This window comes from Anticarsia gemmatalis, chromosome 7 (genome assembly GCF_050436995.1).
Source record: "Anticarsia gemmatalis isolate Benzon Research Colony breed Stoneville strain chromosome 7, ilAntGemm2 primary, whole genome shotgun sequence".
NCBI classification, from domain to species: domain Eukaryota; kingdom Metazoa; phylum Arthropoda; class Insecta; order Lepidoptera; family Erebidae; genus Anticarsia; species Anticarsia gemmatalis.
This window is the reverse complement of record NC_134751.1, coordinates 11928424-11955089: the sequence shown is the minus strand read 5'-3', so window position 1 is coordinate 11955089 and position 26666 is coordinate 11928424. Positions and strand designations below refer to the sequence as shown.

At 38.0% G+C, this 26666-nt stretch overlaps 3 protein-coding genes across 6 annotated transcripts; 2 read left to right on the top strand and 1 right to left on the bottom strand.

The window, feature by feature from the left end:
- Nucleotides 1-144: 144 nt before the first annotated feature.
- Nucleotides 145-4346, top strand: LOC142974027 (ribosomal protein S6 kinase alpha-4-like). Its single transcript, XM_076116120.1, has 7 exons — nucleotides 145-480; nucleotides 554-1328; nucleotides 1438-1568; nucleotides 1808-1912; nucleotides 1992-2769; nucleotides 2975-3149; nucleotides 4206-4346. Coding segments are annotated over exons 1-7 (2061 nt in total). The 5' UTR covers nucleotides 145-384; the 3' UTR covers nucleotides 4207-4346.
- Nucleotides 3597-5611, top strand: LOC142974025 (testis-specific serine/threonine-protein kinase 3-like). Its single transcript, XM_076116119.1, has 5 exons — nucleotides 3597-3898; nucleotides 3995-4603; nucleotides 4680-4839; nucleotides 5089-5217; nucleotides 5410-5611. Exons 1-5 carry the CDS (start codon nucleotides 3785-3787, stop codon nucleotides 5490-5492), a joined length of 1095 nt encoding a protein of 364 aa, XP_075972234.1. The 5' UTR covers nucleotides 3597-3784; the 3' UTR covers nucleotides 5493-5611.
- Nucleotides 5522-20602, bottom strand: Liprin-beta (liprin-beta 1). 4 transcript variants are annotated; one of them, XM_076116115.1, is made up of 13 exons: nucleotides 20014-20602; nucleotides 19069-19703; nucleotides 18482-18655; nucleotides 14116-14277; nucleotides 13573-13732; nucleotides 11295-11418; nucleotides 10764-10986; nucleotides 9769-9979; nucleotides 9176-9373; nucleotides 8788-8899; nucleotides 8576-8672; nucleotides 8245-8361; nucleotides 5522-7059 (listed from the first exon to the last, which is right to left on the bottom strand). In XM_076116115.1, exons 1-13 carry the CDS (start codon nucleotides 20288-20290, stop codon nucleotides 6982-6984), a joined length of 2568 nt encoding a protein of 855 aa, XP_075972230.1. In that variant the 5' UTR covers nucleotides 20291-20602; the 3' UTR covers nucleotides 5522-6981. The 4 variants fall into 4 exon arrangements, with proteins under 4 accessions (XP_075972230.1, XP_075972231.1, XP_075972232.1 ...); XM_076116116.1 differs by having other exon boundaries at nucleotides 8265-8361; XM_076116117.1 differs by having other exon boundaries at nucleotides 13630-13732.
- Nucleotides 20603-26666: the final 6064 nt, after the last annotated feature.

Here is a 26666-nt window from a genome sequence, read left to right as displayed (position 1 = left end):
TCGATCAATTAGTTTGAAAACTATATCATCGCTATCTCGTCGCGGATATTTAGCGACATACCAATAAGTTTTGGTATTAGGCACTAGTTGAAAATCCTCCTAATTTCACGTCTCGACTCTATTATCGACCACAAAGAATGATTTTAAGAAGAATAGAATGTCAAAGAGACAAATTTGACACTCTTTGACATAACCAGCCTTACCATCTTCTGGACATGTAAATAATAAAATTTTCGCAATGTAATATTTCAACGAATAATAAAACATAAAAATGCCTGCGTTCCCTCTGGACATGAGCAGCCGGCCAACGAATAAGAAGGGTACGTTGGAGGGTGGTACGTGGGAAACACTGTGCTCCAAGTGTTACCTCATGTATAAGTTATCATGACCGACTTGAAAACTACTGTATCTGAGGAAAATACTTTGTCTTCTAAGGGTTATAAATTACTAAAGTTCGTAGGCGAAGGCGCATACGCTAAGGTAACCATTTACTTTCCTATTTCATTATAAATTATTGTACCTCCGATCATTGATCGCATGCATTCCAATTCAGGTATATTTAACGGAATACACTGGAAAAGATGAAAGTCACAAAGCTACACTCGCATGTAAAATTATAGAAACATTAAAAGCTCCGAGAGACTTCGTAGTAAAGTTTTTGCCGCGCGAAATAGACGTCCTTATTCGTTTGAATCATCCGCACATGATACACGTCCATAGCATATTTCAGAGGAAGACCAAGTATTACATTTTCATGAGATATAGTGAGAACGGCGATCTGTTGGGATATATACTGAAGAATGGCTGCGTGTCTGAGAATCAGTCGAGAGTGTGGCTGCGCCAGTTGGCATTAGGCTTGCAGTACCTCCACGAGTTAGAGATAACTCATCGCGATATCAAGTGCGAGAATATATTGTTGACGGCTAACTTTAACGTGAAGTTGTCCGATTTCGGTTTCTCACGTTTCGTTGTGGACGACGACGACCAGCCGGTCCTGAGCGAGACGTATTGTGGGTCGATGTCATACGCGGCGCCGGAGATCCTGCGCGGTAAACCTTACCAGCCAAAGCCGACAGACCTGTGGTCTTTAGGCGTGGTGTTGTTTGTGATGCTGAACAAGTCTATGCCGTTCGACGACACGCGCATGCGCAAGTTGTACGAGCAGCAGATGAGCAAGAAGTACCGGTTCAGATCGCGAGTGGCGAGCATCGTGTCTATTGAGTGCAAGGCGGTGGTGAAGCACCTGCTGGAGCCGGATCCAGGGCTGCGACACAACGCCACCCAGGTACTGGGGTCTGACTGGATCGCTATGGACAGTAGACTTACCAGTAAGTCGTTTTAATTTGCTTGGCTTTTTGCTTAGTTTTGTAATGTAAATCAACCGTACAATTAATATTAATGAAAGTTTAAGATATTTCTGTAAGTTTTTGTGTATAGGTTTAAACGCAGTAGAAGCAGCAGCACTAAAACGAGCTAAAGACGAAAGACAAAAGTTAAAAGAAACCCGCAAAGTTCCACAGAAGAAACAAGACGAAATATTAGGACCACAAAGAGATTCGGTTTATAGGGTAATTTACCAAATAAAATATTTGAAGTTTCTGTTAAAAATAAGTATAACCGTTCTGTATTATTAACGATTTTTGTTTGTATGCTGCAGGCTAGTGAAATGATAAAGTCTCTAGCTAATGTCACATCTAGACAAAAGAAAGACTAGATGGAGGGCAGGTCTAAGGTAAGATAACATTTTTTTAGTTATGTTGATGGTCCATTTAACAGAGAATACATGTGTAACAATACAATATTTCAGTATAATAATGAAGATGACTTAAAACTTTCCGGATCTGAGCAACTAACTCTTGCTACACGCGGTTATAAAATGATCAAAAAAGTTAACGAAGGCTCGTATGCTAAGGTAACATCTATTTTAAAACACGTAGATTTTTTTTACTACTTGGATGATGCTTTCGAGTAACGCTTTTGTGTGTAAACAGGTATATTTATCAGAATACAGAAATCCTAATAAAAACGACAAACTATCAGTACTAGCATGTAAAGTCATCGACACAAACACAGCGCCAAAGGACTTCGTAAAAAAGTTCCTACCAAGAGAAATAGACATGTTGATCAAACTGAATCATCCACACCTCGTACACACACATAGTATATTTCAGAGGAGATTTAAATATTTTATTTTTATGCGGTATATGGAGCATGGGGACTTGTTAGAACATATTCTGCAAAAGGGTGCCGTACAGGAAGACCAAGCGAGGATTTGGACAAGGCAGCTCGCCCTCGCCGTACAATACATGCACGAATTAGAAATAGCACACAGAGACATAAAGTGTGAGAATGTTTTACTAACAGCTAATCAGAACGCCAAGTTGTCAGATTTCGGTTTCGCCCGCAGTTGTGTCGATAAAAATTTCAAAGATGTTCATAGTGAAACGTTTTGCGGCTCCTTGTCGTATACCGCACCAGAGATATTGCAAGGTACGGCGTATTTCCCTAAGCCGACAGATATCTGGTCTCTCGGTATCGTGGTCTATGTAATGCTGAACCGAGCAATGCCGTTTGAAGACAAACACATAAAGCAACTGTACCAAGCTCAGGTCAATAAGAATTGGAAGTTCCGCTCCCGCTACATAGATTCCCTTTCAGACAATTGTAAACGATTGGTTACGTTGATGTTAGAACCAAATTATCAGAACAGGATTAAAATAGACCAAATAATAAACAGTGAATGGATTGCAATGGACTCCAGGCTATTGGGTAAATATGTTAACGTTTTATCCGTACTATTCGGTAGACCGACAGTATAAAATAACATAAGATTCCTGTCAACGACTAAAATATAAAATCATATTATTTTACTGCAGAGCTGCAGAGTTGTCTTCCAACACGCAATATAATGTGTAAAGACTACTTAAAATAAATTTCTTTCATGCTCTCAAATTAACTCTTGTGTATGTTATAGAATGGACACCACAAGAGACGTTAGCTTATAAAAAAGCTCGCGAAGATAGAATGATGCGTATGAAGAAGTTGGAGGCTCCAGAGCCAGGCAAACTGGAGTCAAAAGAGACGTCTAACACGGCGAACAGTTCTCTCGTTAAACCGCTAGAGGTAACAACGGGCTCTACCTCGTCTTGGTAAACATTTACTACTTTTGCTTCAGGTAGATATACCGTAATACCTACTGACGTGTGTATCATGGAGATTATTATTATTTCTTAGTCTAAAATAATGTTTCGAAACAATATAGACAGGTGTTAGGATATAATTAAGATATTAATAGAGGAATACTTGTTGTGCCTTTGCTGTGATTTTATTAAAAAAGTCTTCGGCTACTTGTTATGAAAGCGAAAATAAACAGAATGTTAAACGGCCTTATTTATGAAGCGACAAATCAACATAAAGCTAAACCTCTTTGCAATTTGATGAAAGTTGTCATTCCGAAACGAAATTCTATGGTATTCAAAGCATCAGCTTAGCTTAGCTCGTCTTCGCCTGTGTAAAAACACATTTTCATATTCAAATTATTGCGAAAAGGCCCAATAGATCAAAAACAAGTAGGCTAACTTTATCGTTTGTCATAGCAATGCTTTATAAAAAAGATGTGACAGTTGCGTCATGTGAGTACAGGTGTCATACAGGAATAATTTCCACATTTACAGTCACACAACCCCAATTAAAATGAATATCTATACCCCATAAATTATTTGCGTCGAAATTACAAACCAGTATGTTACCAATAAAAGTTAAGATGAAATAAAAACGGGAACAAATGTGTCCTGCAACCGAGAAAGTCGACCTTAACACGACTCAGTCGGACCTGATGGTTTTACAAGAAAGGGGATTTATACTGGAGAAAATTATCGGAGAAGGTTCATACGCTAAGGTCAGATATAAAAATCATTATAATCCAGTCAATTATGATGCTATGAAGTGAGTAAACATTTACAAATCTAACAAATGATGCGTGTACTCTTTGCAGGTCTACAAATCAACGCACATGGTCGACGAAACTCGGCACGTTATAATGGCCTGCAAAGTTATAGATACCGCGCAAGCCCCGCGCGACTATCTCAATAAGTTCTTGCCCCGAGAGTTAGACATTCTGATACGAGTGAACCACCCTCACATCGTACATGTCTCGAATATATTTCAACGACGAGCTAAATACTTCATTTTTCTACGTTTCGCAGAAAACGGAGATTTGCTAGATTTCTTAACACAAAACGGCGCTGTGCCCGAGAATCAATGCAGGCTGTGGATGAGACAGATCATTTCAGGGCTACACTACATACATACTATGAACATAGCGCACAGAGATTTGAAATGTGAAAACATACTGATTACGGCAAATTACAATGTGAAAATAACAGATTTTGGTTTCGCGCGAAACGTGCGGCAGCGTGATAAAGACTTGATCAGTGAGACGTACTGCGGCTCTCTCTCGTACGCCGCGCCTGAAGTACTTAAAGGCGTGCCCTATCTTCCCAAGTTGGCAGACATGTGGTCTATCGGCATTATTCTTTATACGATGCTCAATAAAGCTTTACCCTTTAACGAAACATCGGTAAAGAAATTGTATGAAAAGCAGGTACGGATCAAGTAAAAAAAATCAAAATTTTATCAACCGAATTTGTTTGTTTCTCAAATAGCTTGTTGCTTTATAGGTGATGCGTAAGTGGCGTTTTCGTACTTGTGTGGTGAACCTATTGTCAGCCGAATGCAAGCAACAAGTGACGCTGTTGATGGAACCAGATCCCAAGCTGCGTCCTTCAGCTGCTACCATCTTCCAAGGACCCTGGCTCGCTATGGACCCGAGGCTAACAAGTATTTTTCCCCACTCCATTACCATTTTATTGAATCTTTGGTTGAGAGAAATGCTCTAGGAGGGCTCAGGGAGTTAGTTTTAGTTGAATTTAACGCGGATTTGCCATAAAAGGTATTAGTGTCGTATTCAACAATTCAGTTCTTTCGAAAACATTGTTCTATCAAAACGGGCGATTTCAAAAATCTTCAGTTACCTTAAAATCTTCACATCTTATGAAATACCTACTAAATAGATCTGTATATTTCCAGAACTAACGTTTATAGAAGAGTCATTGCTGAAGCAGGCGCAGGAAGAAGTGTTAAAGAAGGAGAAAGACACAGAAGAAGAGAGCGAAGTGGAGAGGATAGCGGAACTGCGTCGCAAGGGACGTGGTAAAGGTACGGACAGCTTCGCTCAATCTGACAGTCATCAAACTTTACAAAATATCTCTATTCAATAAAAAGGGGGCGTCTGTCTTTTGCATCGCGACATCGTGTCTTTTTCTCCTAAACGGATGAACCAAGATTGTGATGGTTTTTGTCACTTTGAAAGAAAACTTTTTTTGATTTATGTATTTTTTTCTATTGCAGAGGGCCTCAAAATATTGAAAACAACCCCGGACTCGGCTGCTGTAAATTCTCAACAGATGTTTGATAAAAGTAATAATCCCTGATAAACAATAAATAAAATTAAACCAATGTGTGTGTTCATTCAATATTTATTAACTTTTAAAATTCTATATTTTATATTTTTAAGGTATTATAAAAATGTTTTTAATACGTAATTGTACAAAGACTTTGTTTTTAATGATATATCAGTGAATTATTCACTTACTAGTTAATAACTCGCATTATAAAGCCTATGGAAGACGAGGGACTATCGTAAAGGGCTTACAACGTTTATAACATTTGGCACAACGTGTTAGGAACAGGACTGTGGATCTATCTATTGTGTCCAAATATCTGTAAAAGTTTCAAAAATCAACAAAGTATTAACTACTGAAATGATTGTGCGATAAAATTAACGTACGACAAAAAATTGCCTCACAATAAAATATAGAACTCATTTGATCATAATTGTCAAGTGTAGAACAAGGTGTATCGTAAAGATTTATTCATATAGGAGCCTTAAGAAACTGTCGTCATCTCAAACATATCTACAAGTAAATATATTATAAACTGGTATAATATCTCTTAAAACTATATGAAAAATGTATCTCAGCAAATAGAAAAGAGACCAGAATAATATTGTCGCCTTTCAGTCGATTCCTAATAAGCTACTTAATTACTTGTAAAAGCGCTAAGTACGGCAAAACTTTTTAACAAACTGTATAATACTTAACATTATATCAACTAGTTATTGTTTGTATCGTGTACTTTAGATACCAGATATTTTCATGGAATGTCTATGGCTCGCTTGATCCTGAATGACTATTAAAACAACTTTCGTCAACTAGTGCATAAGTCTTCAAAAATATTGACTTAACTATTAAATTAATGTTAAAATAAATATTTTTCTTAAATACTTGAATTATTCAATCTCTTAAACGACTTAAACTTTTAAAGTTCGTCACTCATTTATTTACTTTTTTTTATTAGTTGCCATGTTTAAATATTAGTGATGATAAATGAATGGCGAGCTTATATTACATCTATAACAAATCATTTATTTTATTCATGATTTTTGGCAGTTGTATTAGAAATTTCATTATATTTTTCACTTTAAAAACTACAATACAATAAATAAACCTTGGACACTATTTTCGAGGACTACGTTTTAAACATTTTAAGGGCTGATTCGCCAAAATATAATTTAGCACCAACACACTCGAAATAATACGAAGACCTCTTGAAATTATATCCTAACTTTAAAATCTGCGCCTATTGTGGCACATAATATTTTAGCCTGCCATAATGTTAATGTCCCTTCTAAACTCCATTTTAAAAATGCAATCTTATTCTCCTTAGTTATATAAATTATGAACAAGTCAACCGTTATTAGAATTTAAATGTATGTACCTCTGTCGTCTATAAATCAGCCTGCTTGTATAAAAGGTACTTTCCACATTTGATTTCTTAGTTGTTGTAAAACGTTTAGTGGTAGATTAAGTTGTGTGTACACTGTACATCGGGTTGTGTCGGTCCAAGGCGTGGGTCCTGTCGCTAATGTGTCCGCGCCTCGTCACGCGGGGGACAGACACCCGACGCGACGTCCGCTGCCGCTGACTTTACTTTCATCGTCTGAAAACAGTTGCGGGGAGAATTAGTACATATTATTTTAATAGTCGTATTATACGTATGTGCATTTAAATGAGGTTTCCATTCAGCTTATATTAACACATACAAATTAAAGTGTGAATGTGTTTGTACATTTTCGTATGACGTTCATGTATACGCTAATATCCTTAATTTATCCATCCAATTATAAAGTTACAAAAATACGCAAAACACGAAGCATTTTAATTCCGTAACTAAGTCTACGCTGAGTAGACTAAGCATGTTTTAAACCTCGTGTAAATGTACAAAAACTGTTTTTATAATCAACTTACCACTTAACTGAAATTAATTTGTAACACAATTATTTAGCTTTATTTTATTAATTGAAAGTGAATTGAAGAGAATAGATTAAAAATATCAAATTGACCCAAACCACCATAAAGAAGCCCATTGCCGTTGTTAAATTTTGTTATTAAATAAATTCACATCACCAACTACGGTGCACACTGAGTTAAGAAAAATAGTGCAATACAAAACAAAACATACCTCTAAATAATACTGTTGTAAAACGAACGAAACAACGGGATAAAATATGTATTTGTTACTTATTCTGAAATATAGACGCTTTACATTTTAAGAAATGATGTCGATGTATTTGTACAATGTCATTTTGTTGAACTATAACTTTATTTACTTCGTTTGATTAATGGGAAATTCGAAATTCATGGGCTCACTCAGTTCTGAATTCTCTGCCAAATGGAGAGCTCAGTAAATAGTTCTGCTTTATTGTAATTACTCAAAAATATTATAAGACCCAATTTCAAATGGTGAACTTTATATGATAATGGTAAAAACTTGTCTGAAATAAAACGTGTATTTTACAACTCAAAGCTAACAAAAAATGTTGACGATATCATCAGTTATTTAAATCTAATGCTTTGATCCACCAAATATTTTATAAAGCAGCTTTTTCTATTTGAATTTAACAAAATGTACTGTGCAAATGATAACTTTTAAATATCTGATTCTTTGCGTTCTTTATTTTGATCACAAATATGTTTATATTAGGAACACTTTTAGTTTTAACATTGAAGCCATCTTGTTTTTATTTACTTTTTAAACGTTCTAATTTCGAATCGTATGTTTTTTTTCCTGATGATATCGTCAACGTGCTAGTATTATATTAGTGTTGTTAGTGAGGCGACTTACAGGCGAGTTGGTAATGTCACCTGAGCAGTCATCGTGTAGCGGGCACACGAGATCGCCTAAGTCCAGGTCATCCTTGCTCTTCTTGCGTTTCAGAGAGAACTGGCTTTTCTTTGGTACCTGTAATATAATTTGATTGATTTTTTCATATGAAGAAGTCGCAACATTTATCGTATGGTTTGTGTTGAAGATGGTGATCGAGTCGTTTCAAACTCAAAGGTTTATGAATTGGCCGGTTTAGAATGAATTTGCATGTCTAGCTATCGCCGATTATAATAGTAATTACCTATGATTCCTATAGGTTTAAAAAAATAAAAGCAAAAGTGCATTGTACCTTATATTTGGTAGTTGCAGTCAAAGGCTGGTAGCCAAGCGTCTGTTCGGCGTTACGTTTCTGTTGTATTACTTCTCTGCCTAGCAGGTCGTTGAATCTGAAAAAAGATTATCTTTTTTCAAAACATCATCTTAAACTACTGCAAAAAAGATTACTGAATTGTTACTCTGGCTTTAGAAACGTGAAATAAAGTAAATGTATGGTGTTGTTACCTCTGAGTGAGATGCCGCCGCAGTAAGGTCTTGTTAGCTGGAATGTTCAGTAGTGCAGCCAACAGCTCGGCAGTGAAACGTGGCTCCAGTAACATCAATCCGCCGTGCACACCTGGAAACATTAATACTATTATTATGACAAATTTTATACAATATTTACAATCTATAAACGCTATTTATTTTATATACGTTGTATTGAGAGTAGTGCCTAGAAACTATATAGTGAATCTACCCCAGTTTATGCGTTACTTTAATTAAGTTTAGGATAGAGTTCCCTATTATCACTATCAGCCGGGGAAAGACATTTTCCATAATTAAGTTGGCCACATTTAAAATTATATAAACAGCTTTATCTTAGAATGAAAGTACAATAGAATTGTATATTTACCGGCTCCTCTAAGATTAGGTGCGTACTCGGCCAGGTCGATCTCGTTGAGCCACTGCATGACGCGGTGCGAGGACCAGCGCGCCAGCTCCTGGCTGCTCGTGGAGCTGGGCTCGCCCTCCGCCGCCACGCTCTCGCCTTCAGCGGCCCGACGGATCATTGTGTCCGGGTCGAACTTGTTGTCGCGGAGCACTTGGATGCCTGGAAGAGTCGATTAGTTTGGTTTATATAAGGATATTGGTGTAAAAGGTGATGTTGTATGAATTCAGTTTTCATGTGCGCTGTTAAATATTTAAGGTTTGTTATGACAATTTGTAGTAAAAAAAACCTAGCATCTGCTAGATATTATGTTTTTTTTTGTTTTGTTTTGTTATTTTTGGTCAAATTATTTTACAAGCTACGCTTAAATTATTTTGGTAGGTAATAAATGTCTGTGGAAACTTGATTTTGGTGAAGGTATCGTGTAATCAATCGGTTTGAAGTCGCCGGCTCATCGACTAATCGGTGCTCGCTGTCAGTTCCCCTACCGGCAATACTTTTCATTTTATCGTTCTGAAGTTACGCAGTTTCGTTCAAACAGGCCAAAGTTCAGTTACCTCTCCGTATCGACAGCGCGTGTGTAGCGTGTGTGACTCGTAGATGCGCGTGCAGGTCCGCATGTGTCAGGCGATGTAGAACACGTGCATCGAGAGCCGCGTCGGAGGCGGCGGCGCGCGCCCCGCACACGCCCACGTCTTCTAGCCAACGCAGAGTCCACGCTGAGTCTAGACGACCTGCGGCGGAGAGAAGTGCGTCGCCGTGACCACCCTGCGACACAATAACGCCCTTATATAACATAATATTCATGAAAACAGAATAAAAGAAATACCTCATCGGCAAAGAAACAACTCATCGGCAAACGACTTGTCTATCTTAGGCGCTGTCTCCACGGGCGAGAGAATCGCGACGAGTCCGCCCTTGTATCGTCGGACAATCTCCACGAACGAGCGATAATTCCGCCGCGTATCGTCGCGACTCGTAGCCCGCGTTTTCCTTGTTTAAAAAGCTTCTCGAAACAAGAGGCAACATTGAAAACAAATGACGCTGACGCGGACTCGCTGCTTGTCGCGGCCGACTAGCGACGATGTATTGACGTTTCGCACGCTCGTTGACACTCGTCGTATCGCGGCGATATTATCGCCGTGTGGAGACGGTTCCATAGAGAGTGTATAGAAATACGTGGCACGACGATAATATCGCCGCGATTTTCTCGCCCGTGGAGACAGCGCCTTAAGCTGCGTATATGACAGCATATACGTCAGTACACTTTATACTTGCGTTTCTAACGACAAATGCTCACTCTGAACTCGCAAACGAGGCAGGTAACATATAACAAAGAAGTATATCTTATAAGGCGACATATATTATGCTTACAGTAAATTGGACATCTGTATACAACTTTACAATTTTAACCTGTATAGAATAAACAATATATAATATCTTTTACCATATTTTCTTCAACTAAACAAAAACCATCACTACAAAAAAAATATTTCAAAGTCCATTCTTTCCATATATCAACCCAAAACCACACTCAATTAAACGAACTTACCAACAAGTCAGTAAGAGCCAGCACAATCTTCTTCTTATGCAGCGGGTGTTTGATAGCGAGCTCCTTCTCTATCGTGTTATGTGAAGCTGCAGCAAGCAATCCGCGGGCATCAGGCGACGCGCCCAGCCACGCTTTAGCTGCCGGCACGTATACTTCCAAACCCATACTCTCTAGCCAGCCGCACGTTGTGTCGCAGTCCCATTCGCGCACGTCTGTGCTTTCCCTGAAAAAGAAACATAATATAAATAAAAAAAAAGATCACTCACTGTTGGGCACAGCACTGCGGTTCAGTAAACTTTAAGTACCACGTTAATCAAATGTACATTGGTGACTTTGCATCCATTTAACTAATTCCATTGTAACCTTATCCTTAGCTTCAAATCTTTACTCGATGTTGTCAATTTCAACGGCCAACCGAGTTAAACTATTAATCACAACAAAAAAGGCAAGCAATCACTAATACACTCTAAATTTACTTAGGATGAATGTCTATGGAGGTTTTATCATAAATATTTTAATAGATGTGTGTACCACGGCATGGGATGCGTGCGCGGTCGTGGCGGGGTGCGTGAGGCGCGCGGTCCGTCGGCTCCCTCCAGCCGCGCCCGCAGCGTCGCCGCCGGACTGCCGCGACCACTGATATCTTCCTTCTCCGCTGTCGATGGTAGCACAAAATGCTGTTAACACTTTTCGACTAGCGAGTTTTTGGAACAATCATTACTTCTTTTTAACTAGCGGTTTTGTTGGTAAAAGTACAATCAATTACAGAACTACCAATATAATACCTAATAAGATATTTTTTTTAACATTTCTTTCATAGCGTAATTGTAATTTTGCAATGACTAGCAGATATCAGAAGGTAGGGAAATCCAGTAGTGAATGGAATCAAAAAGAATATAGGTATGTATTGATAACAAACTTTTACTTCAACAGGTCAATGATCGAAAAAGGGCTTGATTTTTCTAATTGGTGGTAATTGATCTTAAATTAATGAAGCACTTATCTTAACAAGTGAGATTAAACTTTCCCATTCATTGGGTTCTCGTAGTTAAAATAATCATCAGTCTTAACAATTTATAAACAAATAAAGCATTTTTCGTGCAAGTCTTAAATTACAATCTTCTTATTACAAAACAACATAATCCGGTATCCCAAGTCTAATTTAAAAGTTTATTTTTTTTAGACTCGGGCTATAGTAAGTATTTATACTCGTTTTGTAAAAAGAAGCTGTTTCGCTTAAAACTAGATTTTAAGGCGTTTGAGGTTTTAGGGCAGTACTCAACACATGCTAGGACATATAATTTTGTAATAAAGCACATTTACAGCGACACGACAATTTACGACATCGACATAGGTGAAGCTTCAAGCTTTCAGTAGAAAAGTCTGTTCTCTACTGAATGTTAAAAACTTTGGTAACGCGTAATTTAATTGTAGAGCTGATTTTGAGCACGTTTTGAACATGTGACAAACCTAAAGACAGGTTAATATTAATAGTTTTCTGTACTAAGAGTCTAATCGACTCTTAAACTGACTAAAACTTTGTAAATGTACTATTTATTTACACTCATTATAAAAGCGACTAGTTGAAAAAGAATGGCCTCGAGCTTGTACTTTTTTTTCTCAAAATAACGGAAAATCTTTCATCACACTCGAAGACGATCGAAATTTAACCGATCTACGAAAAAAATAGACAAAAGTATCACAACTTCGATCGTAGTCGATATTTTCTTGCGAGTTTGGGATCCGTAGTAAGGGTAAATGGAGAATGTTAACAAATTTGGATTATTAGCTCTCCATATTCTCTGTTAAAAATAAAAAATACTAGTGAAAGAATTACTTTGATACGTCAATTAGTTTCCGATTTATAAGTAAAACAAGTTGTAACCGCGCGAGTCGGTGTGACGTCATTGTACATTACGCTAAGTCTGGCTCTCATAGTCTTTTTTAATAATATTTACTATTATTACACTTTAAATGTAATAAGCAGACGAAATCACAACAAAATACTGCATAAGCTATTACATCTACGGCTGGAGACTTGATATTAAGCGGGACGCGGCCCGCGCGGCATGGTGTACTATGACGTCACGCTGTTAGCGGGACTCGATATTTTTTGAAACTTTGAATGCTTGTAAAATCAAAACTACTTGGTATTTTTGACTAAAACAAAAACTAGTTTTCATGTACATGTACAGGCTTTACTGAGTCAAAATTTCAAGCGATTTGGCATACCTAGTAACATTCTCCATTATACAGTGGCCTCTCCAGCTAATTATTCACACCGTAAGATCGCTTTGCGCTCCGTCCATTGAGATGAATTTACAAGAATTTAAATGTACCACATGAATTATACATGAAGTTACATTTAATTGCCACGAATAGCTTCCACAGGACTTAGTTTTGAATTACTAGCGAAAGCCAAAATTGCTAGTTGCTGTGTAGTTGTGAAATAAGTTTAATATTTTATATGCTATCCTATTTTTCGAAATACATCCCGAGTTTCAACGACTTATTCAACGTATTCATTCAAGTTTTCGGTCCTGAAATCCGGATCGACAAAGTTCGAAAAATATCAAAAAAGTTGTATGAAAAAGTGTTTATATAGTGCCCCTAGCGAGTTTTGTAGGAAACTTGAGAGCACCGAATGTGGAAAATCGTGCAACAGTCTTATCAATACCTCATCTATTACTACTTTTATATCATATAGACTTCAAGTAGGCCTATCACAAGTTCAAAACACGCCAATCAGCCTATTTATTGCAATTTGTTGGTATATAAAGCGTCATGCGACATAGTAACGCCCGCCGACCTAGGTTGGGCACGGAGTGTCCGCGGCCCCTCGCCACCACCATAGTGTGTTGTTTACCGAACGCCACGCGCGCCTCCGACGTCACCACGGACGAGCGCGGCAGGGACGAGTACATGTGCGTGTTGCGCTCGATCTGACGGCCGTAGTTCGCTGGCGGCGTCTGAAACAGCATTTATAGCGTCGTTATTATATGTTACTTGATATACTTAACTATTTATTCTTTCAATCGTTTAACTGACATTGAGGAATAAAAATAAAAACTTGCAACTGCATGTCGGGTAAATACAACATTTGTGAAGGATTCCTTCTTAAACTATAACTCAAACCCACTTCCAGCAATCGGGCGCACTAAAGAATAACAAGTCGTAATATAGCATTCCTGTTAATTCCTCCAACACGGTTGGTTGAACGGTTAAGGCATTATGCTTACCAATAGTTCATAATAAAAATATTTTATATTTTCTTCTTATTTTTCTATAGAATTTGCATATACTTCGTTTACTATCTCAAAATAAAATAGATACATTTAAAAAGTGTACATACTCTAGGGGGTGCAGGCCTGGCCACCGGCATAGCGTTGACAACGGGCTCTGGCGGAGGCGAGCGCTCCAATATACCGCGTTCAGCCGCACGCAGACGCACCTCACTGAGCTTCGATAGCAACTCCAGCTTCTGTGTCTCGAGAGATGAGCGTTGTAGCATTTCCTAGAAAATACAATTGTATACTTATTACAATAATTATAACAAGTTGGTTAATGGAGCACAGACGACCCAAAACAAAAAGAGAAGCTGTAAAAAAGAACATGACAAAAGAAAAAGACATGAGTCAGCCTTCCGAATCTTTCTCCACTTCGCTCCATCCTGGACATCGTCTTCGGAAACCTCACTGAGATTTGACACGATGTCCAGGATGGAGCGAAGAGGAGAAAGATTCGGAAGGCTGACTCCACTACCATATGGAATTCATAGCATAGAAGAGAGAGAGGTTAATGGAGCACTAATATTTCATAGTCAGTCCTGAACTGATTGATTTAGAAGCTGCTTCGCCTTTTCAACGAAACGAAAATATTCCTTTTACACATAAAGAACTTTTTCGATTTTTATTATACACATAATTGACATATCCAATTATTTGGCAACTAACGAGATCATGCATTTTACCTTGGTTTCTGGGCTGAAACAGGCCATGGCCGCAAATTGACACCGTTGTCGCGTTAACTTCTAATTAATATTACATAAAATACAAACAGCTTAGCAATAATAGTTATATTAATTACGTTTATCCAGCCAATGTTGTATTTTTACGCTTCAAAAGTAATTCACAGCATTCGATCAAAATTAAACCAAAAAAATCTCGTAAATTCCATTTAAAGCTGGCTCGTAAACATCCTAGTTTAAGAACCTGTGTTAAATGTTGAACACCTCGCGATACACTTGGCAATAACAAGCGTCGTAATAAAACAAAGTAGGTCATACAACAAACTTAAGCAACGTACATTAAAATGTTACTGTGAGCTTTACACTTGAATGGAGTTCTACGTACGATGTCAATGTATATACTATGCGGCTGGGATTCAATAATACAACCTTTATCACTTGTTTTAACGGTGACAGAAGGCATCTTATGAAACTTTGCATGTCTTATGGGCATAAGACAAGCAAAGTTTCATAAAATGTCTAAGACGAAAACAGTCCATGACGGCATCTCCAAACTACACGGCTAATGTAGTAGACTCAAGGTTTAAGAACTCACTTATTCCAGGAGGAGACCCTTGTCCAGTAGTAGGGTGGTAAAGGTGATGACTGTATGTCTATTATGCATCCTCATCAATTCTCTATTCAAAGGTTATATAAATAACTAAATATGAATTTGTTTGATACCAATTACGTTTTAACAATTCGTTAGCTAAATAACTACTTACATAAGAAATCTGCTTTATAAGTTTGCCAAAACAAACAATACATAGTTCGCATAATATCTCAGAAGCACTTATCGCAAATAAAAACTACATTCCGTCCCAAGATAACAAAACAAGGACAAGAAAATGGAAGCTGTCAGAACAGAGGCTGGCTAATAGAATTTGTAGATCGAGACGTCTAAACAGCATTGAGTATTGACCTCTTTGAAATTAAAGTTCAATAAGATATCAAAGGCACTATGACTATTTCTTCCCGTCTGGTATTTTATCAAAGCGTATTGAACATGTATCCTTTTTTACGTCAGCAATGATACTTGGTTATAAATATGTAGAGTTCTACATTTTAACTGTCATGAGTTAAAACATTTATTTAAATTCTTACAAAAAATAACGACTTCAAAACAAAATATTACTTTGGTTATACAACAAACAAACATGACCATCATCAATGTGTACAATACGACACAATTTTAGGTACATCTCAAAAACCATCATAATCGGTTCACCTAATAAAAAGTATTGGCAACAAATACTAAAAAAAACATACAAATTTTCAAACTCCTCCCCTTTTTAAATGGGTAAGAGGAATAAAGCCATATTGTTTTATTATATGGTACGGACTGATTAGAATTTCATTTTTATTACCGTGTCATCATCCCTCTACAGAAAGGTACGTACAATGTAGTCTTGTTTAATAAAAAGGCGCATCTGGTGTCGGCGAGATGTATAGACGATACAGATTGCCCCCAGACGTAAATGTACTACAGAATTAGAACTATTTAAACGATCCGTTGTTTATTTTATACAGACATCACTGTGGTATGCCTCTGTTTGCCCGTGTTGATCTGCTTTCTAACTAACAGTAGCTTAAGTAGGTGTTAATGAATTGAATTTAAGACTAGATAATTTCATCACGTTTTCTTTCAATCAATTTATGATGTCAACTAGCGCACATACTACTAAACTGTATTGCGATTTATTACAAAAAATGCACTTATTATTTATTTCCCGCCACAGCAGCGACATTTTATTTGTTGTCATTTAGATCTGGATAGGTTCGTAAAAGGCATCAAAACTGTTTAAACTCTCAGTAAGGCTGTTTTATAAGTCAATTATTTCCTCTAACGGTAAAAAATATGCGTGTGCTAAAACATCCTAAAAAATTCAATACTTTCAAATTAAAATACCGCGTTATATGTACACGCGAATATTATAGTAGCCAATCCATCAGTTTGATCGATCCATTGGCATTCACGACTGGCCATGTGTAGGTGAAGTAATAATTATTTTCACTGGAACGACTATTTTATCGAATTCCGAACCTTGATTTTAGTCATCGTTGTATTTCAGTCAAACTGGGATTACGTCAATCAACCTACGAATATAAACATGAAGTTCCCGAACGCTGATGATGTCAACATTTTTAATGTTCATAAGATACTAAAGTTTTTCATAACCCTAACCTGGATAGCTGTTCCAAACTTTTGCTCTTATAAGCTAGGTATATCAAAATACGTCTAGCGTTAAAACTTCATTGAAATTTTGACAGTAAACCGGGTTTATCGATAAACATAGTTTGGGAATTAGTAAAGCTAACGAGGCATATCAGCAACGTCATCGTGGTACAACTAATATAATACATATAGAATTTACTAACAAATACATGGTATACAATCAGTTTGAATTAGGTAAAATAGGAGACATCAATCTCGACGTGAGACAGACATTCTCGCACGCTCACGAGACAACTCAGACAAGACAGCGTAATTTGCAGATCATTTACATCTACAACACACGCAACTACGCTTTGATTCAACCATATAATTCGCATTGAAAACCCACGTCATACAATGTACCAATAAATTCATCAGTATGTTTTTCACTTCTATACTAATGTACAGAGGCAATAAAATGATGCCTTTATCACTGTTAATATGATAGATCAAATCATACAAAACACCAGATGGCCCGTACTCTTGATACCGTTGTTTATTTTTGTCCAATAGAATAGAGATATAACGTCAACATAATAAAAAAAATACAGTGTAAAATTTTAAACAGGTCATTTTGAGTTTGAATCACGGCAAGCGGAATTCGGTAAAATCCTAATTACATTAACAACTCTGAACTCGAATCCATAATTAATTAAGAGTTAATAAACTTTTGAAGCGAAATTAGTTAACCTCAAAGCGTAGTTAATACTGGTTGGGGGCATGTGGTGCGAGTTATTATTTAATCTTCAGTCGAGAGTGATTGTGTGGCACGGAGCTGAATAGCGATAAAGAGATCGGGCACCGGCTGAGGCGCGCGCTAGAAATTGTGCGGCCCACACCGATCATGATTATTCAATAGCCTCGTTCCACCGGGATCTAGGCCGTGCTGAATGTTAAACAGTTTACCGTCTTGCCTTGTATATTTATTAATTCAACTGCAAATCCGAATGAGCCAACGCAATGTCTCACTGTGCCACCGTTAACTAGATTTATTTAGCGATTGTTTGATTTAAATTAATCAATCTGTAGGCCTTTTATGCGCTGTTTGTGAAGTAAATGAGATTGTAAACTTTCACGGTAAATAACGAGCTACAAACGCGAAACTTGTGAAGTGACAAGACAAGCTCTAAAGACGGAGTTGTAAAACAAGCAAGTCTGTTCAACTAACGTGACCTTTGTAGTAGTTTCAAACTAGAATGAGGTACAAACAGTATCCGTCTTATAGGATTTTGAACATTTATGTGTCTATTTAGTCATTAAGTTTGCATTCAAATTCAAAACATATTTTGCTCCTACAAACAGACAAATCAACAGTGCGAGCGTGCGGGTGTAATTGAAGCCGGTGGCTTAATTCCGCGTCAGTAAATTTTTCAGGAGTTTTCCATTCCAACACACGTCGTAGTTTGCGTGCGTAGATATTCGAGCAGAATTATCAGCGCACTGGGGACCTGTTGTGTTAAATTTGAATTGCCTAATTACTATTTAATAGTTATTTACCTTTTGTAATCTTTGTTCCGCATCGTCGAGTCTTTGGCGGGCGTCCTGTAACGCGCGCTCGAGGTCGGTCATCTTCTCTGTCTGTGCGGAGATCTGTTCCGACAATACTTGCACCTGCAGCTGTAGGCTGTCTTTGTCTGCCTCCAGCCGTCGCACTCGATCCTCCGCATCATTCTGAAATGTACGTCACAATCATCAAAACACTTGTTATCTTCGAATCATTCATACCTACCATATTTACAGCTCGGCGTGCACTAACGAGGCTTAAAAATCTCTACATTTTACATTTCACACTCATCGTTTAGACAAACAAACGCAATGTCGTAATAGCGTTTTGAGTGTTAGTCTTCGTCAAGCCATCACATTAATTTTGTTAAACATTGGTTTACACAAATTGGGTTTGTACAACGAGTAGTGTAACTAAATTACGCAAAATTACGTCGCCTACACTTCTTTTGTGTAATTTAGCCCTAGGTTCACTGACACAATCCAGCGAGTAGGAGTCATAGTAAATTATTACATGAGTAAAATGTCTTTAGGAAGTTCTTAGCTCCAATTGGCTGAATATTTTTTTATTACACCCGTACCTTATAACTTCTAGTAGGCATAGGCGGTAGCGAGGGATTCGACGGCCATGCGCGGTCGTGCATGTAACACGGCGGCGGCACAGGAGGTCCGTGGCACCAACACATTGGCGGTGGCCACCATCCTCCATCAGGCATCGGCCATCGGAAGTGCTCATAAGAATTCCAGCGCCTTTGCAGCTCTGGAGGCGTTTCTTCATTTCGCGTGCGACGGGGACGCGGTGACGCTCTGACGCTCGCCGGGTGTTGTGGTGGTTTAGAATTTAGTGAGGACCTAGTTTTGCGGTCGCGATCCAATCTGTCTCCCGGTGTACGTCGGCGTCTTTCCAAACTGGCTGCCGAATATTCTTCTCCTCTAGGTTCAGAGATTTGCTCCTCTGCTTCGTCAACCATGTTTCCAGTCGGCAACCACTTAAAATCATCGTCGCGTCGAGTGGAATTGTCCAAGCGTCTACTAGGAGTCAACGTGCGATAATCAGCATCGCAACCTTGAGTGTCGTACTCCCGTTCTTCAGAATCATCGTCGCTCGATGAACTAGATTCAGATTCGGATGATTGAATACTTGCAGCAGCCACGGCGCCGTCAGACCAAGTAGTGCACTTCACTGTGGCTTCATCGGGGCTGTCCGAATCACCGCCTGTCACGAGATAAGCGATAAAGAGCATATCGAACGCGAAGGAGCCTCATGAGCGACCCAAACTCACCCATCGGCGAGTACATGTAGGAGCGCACGGCGGGGTGCACGTAGCCCGCCGCCGCACGCTCCTGCTCCTCATCGAAGGGCTCCGTCAAATATTCGCAGTCGGACATGAGGCTCTGCAAATGCGACACTGTGCGACAAGCTCTCCGCACGAGTCACCTACGTCTCTCTATTTTAAAATTTGGCTTTGTTCCAGTAATACATGATGCTACGTCAGTGACTCGTCCGCGGATCGCGTGTTACGTACTCTCTTGTGGGGGCGGCTCCTCGCTGGACTGCACTGACGCGGAGTCACGTTCCGAAGCTTCAGACGCGGTAGACAGTGGTCGCTCGCTACCACCGGATGCTCGCCGAGATCGATCTTCACAAAATTTTTCTTCTTTTATAGCACGCACTACATTTCTGATCTCCGCGGAGGTCGATCGTGATTTGATCGGTCGAGGCTTTTCCTCGGCTACGGTTCGATTGTGTAACGCCGCTATGGTGGCAGCCACGAGTGAGCCCCCGCGGCCGAGCTCGCGCATGTTTTAGTTCAAAATGAACGAGGCTTACACGAATAGGGCCGACGCCCGCGCCCGGAAATAGATCGCGGTATATGCGCCTGATGCATTCTGGACACCCTTCCCGCTTTGATCCGAGTTTTATTGGGTGAAACAGAAACTCAGTTTTAATAACGTAAACAAAAACATTCTCTAGTACACGCCAGTAATAAACGGATAGTATGTTAATAGCACAACAAAACGAACAGGGTATAGTTTATGTACACACATAGCACACGACATTAATGCGTAGGTAATTGATGTATGATGCGTGTGGCGCGATGCACACAGGCTGGCGCACTCACCGACGTGCAGTAGTTGACGCCTTCGTACAGGGAGCGCCGTGCTCCCTCCCACTCATCATAATTTTCGAAAGTATTTCCAATGTAACATTCATTTTCGTAGGTGCTCCACATATAAGCAGGATCGACGATTGATGGATCATATCCAATCGGCTCATCGATGAAATCGGGGTTGTAAGGTAATTGCGGTGGGTAGTAAGGTGGGGCGCTCGGCTCTGCTAGATTAAATTCATAGCGGCCCCTACCCGAACCCAAACAATTCATATTGGCTCCTCTCTATCTGTATGTATCATAAGCAACAACTTTAGATGTATGCAAGTAATTCCATAAGTGTTTTTATTATTTTATCAACAAATAGATCATTGAATAGCAACATTGATATTATTCTTAATCTTCGTCACACATCTCTAGTAGATAATTTATAATAGCTTAAGTAAAGCAACTCCTTTCATTAGTAAACAACGCTATGTAATTATTTATCCTGAAGTACGACATGTTAATGCCATCCATGGCGTCAAACTTATCTTAAAAATAAGGTAGCTCCCCTCGTGTCGGAAATAGCACGACAGCTGTTCCGAGGAGAGTATCCGACAAAGCATCATTTTAATGCTCCAGAGAGGGCGAGCACGTGTAGCGGCTACGAAGCCCTAAAAATAGCCGCGTGTTGTAAACTTTTGCACGCGTGAACCAATTGTTGTTACTAACATAAACAAAACCTAAAAGTTTTTGATGATTCACGCGCATAAATTTAAATTAAAATTGGATTTACGGAAGCATTTATATAGGGTAAGTGTACCAACGCAAATTGGGCTCTGCCGCAAGCGTACAGCATAAATATATCAGTTAACTTGTACGCTCTCGTAACCAATAATCGAATCAACATGCGCCGCAAATAGCTTATTTATGCGTGATAGCTTTAACATGTTGTGTACAAAATATAACGTTTATTATGGTAAACATGAAGAAAATATACAACGTAATATTATTTATTTTGTGGAAAAGTAGAGTGTCAAATAAAATAAGCCATTGAATATTCAGTACTACAGGATTTTATCGAATGATTCGAACTAATTAGGTTATTAAACTCTACTTGACTTTATCATGATTCTAAAAAGTTAATATCAATTTATTCTCTAGATTAATCCACTAGCAGTAATGGTAAAACCATGGTTATTAATTCGTTAAGGTTATTACGATGATTCTTATGCCTACGATATTATCAAACATGGAAGGGTTATTGAACGTTGCATACTTTTCCGTGGCAAGAGAACGCAATATTGAAACCCGTTTTATCTGCCTAGAATCTGTCCAAAGGCGAAAGCTAGCTATGACCCAATATTTTACAATCCTTTCTGTAGTGAGCGAGAAATTTTAAAACAGCAATAAAAATAGCATAACTTTTCACATCGTTAAACTAGTTATTACACATAAAGATCATGGCGTAAGACAGAGAAAAAAAGAAAAACTACTAAATAGAGTGTTCAATTATGACCGAATCATGCGTATAGTAGCAATTACAGTGAATCGTCTAGAAAACGTAGTTTATCATATCATTAACTTCTTCTTTGAGATTATTTTCCACTTCAATGGAGAAGGCCCTTTAGCTAAATAACTTTCAAATGTCAAGGGACAAGAATTACGAATTTGGGTAACAAGGACGCTTCTAAATAGGGACGGGGAAGAAAGTCTTATTAAATCTTGAAACAAGAATGTCATAATGAGGACGAGTCGACATGAAACGCAGAAAACTGTGGGATGTATAAAGCTGAGATTCAATGAATTGGCAGACAAGGCTCGGCTCCAAAAGTCGTCGCGACATGGGCTCAGTGGAGCAAACAACTCTCAAACGATCCGGGAATACTGACGGAGCATAATGCCGCGTAATGCGAAAGGTACACTTCAATAGAGTAACGTATAATTGAATTCCACAACTGTACTCGTACTATATTATACTTGCCTGGTTTGCTACTTTGAGATTTAAATTATAAGATGCATTTCACATAATAATTTACTTCTCGCTACTGTTACGTATGCGAGACTTTGTAATGAAATGAATCATATCTAACAATACCTGGTGCGAAATCTAGGTTGCGTTTTATATAAAATATTTTTATAAAATACTTCTGTAATTCTAAAATCGATTTGTTTCTTTTGACATACCTACTTATAATAATGATTAACAAATTGCATAAGAACATTATGTTTCCGCAAATTTTCCATAGAATGATCGCATGCGTTGAGAATATGAAAACAGACTGTAATCAGTTTACCTATTAACTCGTTATGCTCATCACGTCGTTCTAACAACAACACGATACTTTTCCTCCTAAATCATTAAAATTAACAACGCTAACTTGCAGCAAAAGATAAGACCATCTTATAAAAGTTAACTGTAATAAAAGGGTCCCAAGATACACAAGTTAATTAAAATTAAATCGCCTGTAACACTCTCTATTTACGTGCTGGATAAAGCAAAATGTTTGATATTCTTTGAACGAGCTGCAAGCCTTTGTAAGTTAGTAAAGACTCCTACAGAAACAACGTCGCGTAACAATGTATGTTCTAAAAAGAAATATAAAACTTAATGGCAAGTTAGCCTGAAGTTGACAGGGAGTGACTGGCTGACTGTGCACAGCCTGTAGCCTGTAGCTTCCTAGACGCAAAACTTTTATGTTTCTTTTATGTACGTCGTTTGTTCGATCGATTAGCCGAGTACCATGACTCATGTTATCTATTTACGTTTAGATTTCGGTATATTTTAGCTTTCATACTCACAACGATCACAGTAAAATATTATGGTAGCGAATGTAGGTCAGTAATGTAATACGCACACGTTTATCATATTTTTTTATGTAAAAACAAATCATTTCACAGCACACACATGTCACCATTACACTCACAGAATCTGGCAGCTATGAACGATACGACTGAATGTTACTAACTGGTGCTAAAAATTCGTCACATCACAATGAAAACGTGTAGGTAGACAGTGGGACAAACGTAGATTTTGGTGAACAAAATCGTAGCAGCGACATTTTGACTGCTCTTTTTAATGCACTTCGAAACCGCAAGAATATCTGCTCAGAAAATCTCTTTAAAATTAACAGCGTCACAGAACAAAAGACCTTCTTTCATTCATGCTGTGAATAGTATCTTTGTTGTCGGAGAAATAATGACTGAGAAAAATAGTAATTCCAATCCAATATTAATGAACCGCTGCGAAGAGTGCTTCTAATAAAGTACAATTAGAAGAGAAATACTGTTTTAATCACTCAGGGTATTAAATAAAGCATGTAGGAATTATGTAATCGTAAAATGTTATTGTTACCAGGTATATCTAGGAAACATAATATTAAATGGCAGATATTTTGAAAAAAGATCCGCCTTTAAGACCATGCATTGGAATTGCGTCCGACATTGAAGTGACTTCAATGAATTGTTATGTTCTGTAGCTAGTAAAGCCATAATAGAGAAGATAGAGCAATGAAGTGTAAATTTCACATGTACAAAAAAAACGGAACGGAGAATTCCGTTTTTTTTTTTCTACAATAAAATTTAACAAGCACAGTGTGCAAAACGCGGGTCGACACCCTTGCGGCCCGGTGGGCGGCAAATGGACTCTTGGGCGGGCGCTCACTATAAATATCACTTGTTACTATAATATACTGTGCCACTTAATTATTGCCTGTTGAAACAGAGAAACCGAATGCTTTCCGCGGGATATACAGATATGTGGGTTAATCGTGCCATTGTTTATGTATCGGTGCAAATAACATCCGTCTTTGAGTGTTAAAAAATGTCTGTCTACTCCGAGTCCATTCTAAACAAACTTAAAAGTTGGAATGTTCTTTAATCTCTCGACGAAAATTAATATTAGTTTTGTCATCCTCGTCCGAGATTGTAAATTATTAAATCACAATCGAGTTTCTTAGATGTCAACATTTACCTCCTTACAAAGTTAAATTAATCGAGTTTTTGGGGACGCAATAAATAAAAACTTCTCAAACGATACTGGAGGAAGTCAGTTACTGAACAGAACGAGCGTAAGTAACCGAAATAAATATTTATTCTTGTTCTTATTCCATTTCCGAATGATGAATGTTACCAGCCGATACATCAACAAAATAAATTGGAATAATTTACATTCCTTGAAACGTTCTTTTAAAATTGAAGAAGCAGCTATGTTAGAATGGAAGAAAAAGATGGACTTTACTAAATAAGCTCGCTGAGGATGCCGCAGCAAATCTTATTTAGCGCGAGGATTAGTTTGCTTGCATCTTATACATAGAACAGCACTTAAACAAATGCACAGAAAATACTAAGCTCTTTTGTTCCTCTTATTCTGACTCATGTTTATAAATCGTGGTGTTATGAGCTACTGACGTTTCTGCATTGCATCTGTCACACTCGCAAGCATGCATATATTAAATGGACGCATGAATTTGGCACACAACCGACTGTACTTGACCTAGTACACACTATACAGGGTTTAACTTTAGACTGCCTTCTAAACACTTGACCTGTTTAGAATTTATTTATTGTGTAGGGCACTCTTCAGAAATTATTTCGGCTTCAATGCCAAGTTCTTTTTAAGTGGTAGTTTAAAATTACTGCATATTCATGTTGCGACTATATCGATACTGTACTGTGTTCGTGTAAATAGAAAATCGAAAAAGGTTTGCTTTTGCTTGCAAAACGTTTCGGGGACTGACTGCTTTTATCTAATACATCAAATTGGGAATTACTGCAGCTACATTAGTGTCCAAAAAGTAGCATGATCGTATAATTTGCATGTTTACTGATTCAAACAATTGAATCCACAATCAAGCATTCAAAAAAGGTCCTAAATCGCAAATGTTATGTGCGTGATAATGATCCTTTCTATTTGATTACGACAGCCTACCACGTCAGATCATGCAATCGTTAAATGTAGGTAGAGGATTTGTAAATGCATAGCAGGTTTCGATAGGAATAACATCTGACTACGATTACCAATCCGTTTAGCAAGTATGATCATTATGTTAATATCCTACTATCCCGTATTCACTGTAGCGGTTGATGTAATATGGGACACTGAAAAGGGGTGGGTGTTATTTACGATCGGATTTGATTTAGCCATCGAGGGCAGAAGCCCATGGAATTTGCATATTTTGAAATTGAGGAATCTTGTTACTTCAGTTTAAGTTTCATCCTCTTATTGGGTAAAATAGTTGCTGTGCGTTTGGAGAGGCTGAATTAAATTCACGAACAGATCTAAACATTCTTAAACATATTACGGTTGTTGGTTTTTTATTTGAGTTCTAAAGTTTCATATCTGAAAAGTAAACAAGTAAGTGAAGAATGCGGGAAAATCGATTGCGAATAATCTCAAAAATTTAGTGCGGTTCTCGGCCGCCTACAATTTTCTAAGATTTTCAAACTAATAGATGATATTTGTCCAATGACATTTAGACCTCGAAACCAACAGATAATTATTTTTGTTTAGCCATGATCGGTTTATATGGGGCAAATTCGTATCTTAATATATCAATTGGTTTTATAAGTAAAAAAATAGTGCCTTCTTTTTCACAAACAACTCCATTAAACTATAGTTTAAAGCAACATAACACAACGTGTATAACAATGAGGCAATAATGACCGACCCGACACGACTGAGGCGCTCTGAATTTTAAATTACTCTTTGCACAGGCGAATTCGCTGAGCCAGCTCGTAAACAGCCTATGTCGATGACTGCGCAACGAAACATACCCTTTTTACCCACTGTCACATGACAAAACAAATGCCATCAAAAACATTCTGTAAAAACCTCAAGTCTCGCCGTAAAAAGTTGTGAGATCCATATAATACCAAGTCGATTAATCTATTTAGTCTCTACTTAAAGGACCTTCTGTCTTAAGTTATTACGTATGTTATTATCATGCCAATTTAAAAAAAAATACCTCTAAAACAAATAGACCGACCTGGCCATCGCATGATTTGATTATTAGTATGTATCACACTACACAGCACGACGAGAAGTTAATGCTCCTGAAATGTTAATGGCGAATTTGTGTTTTCTT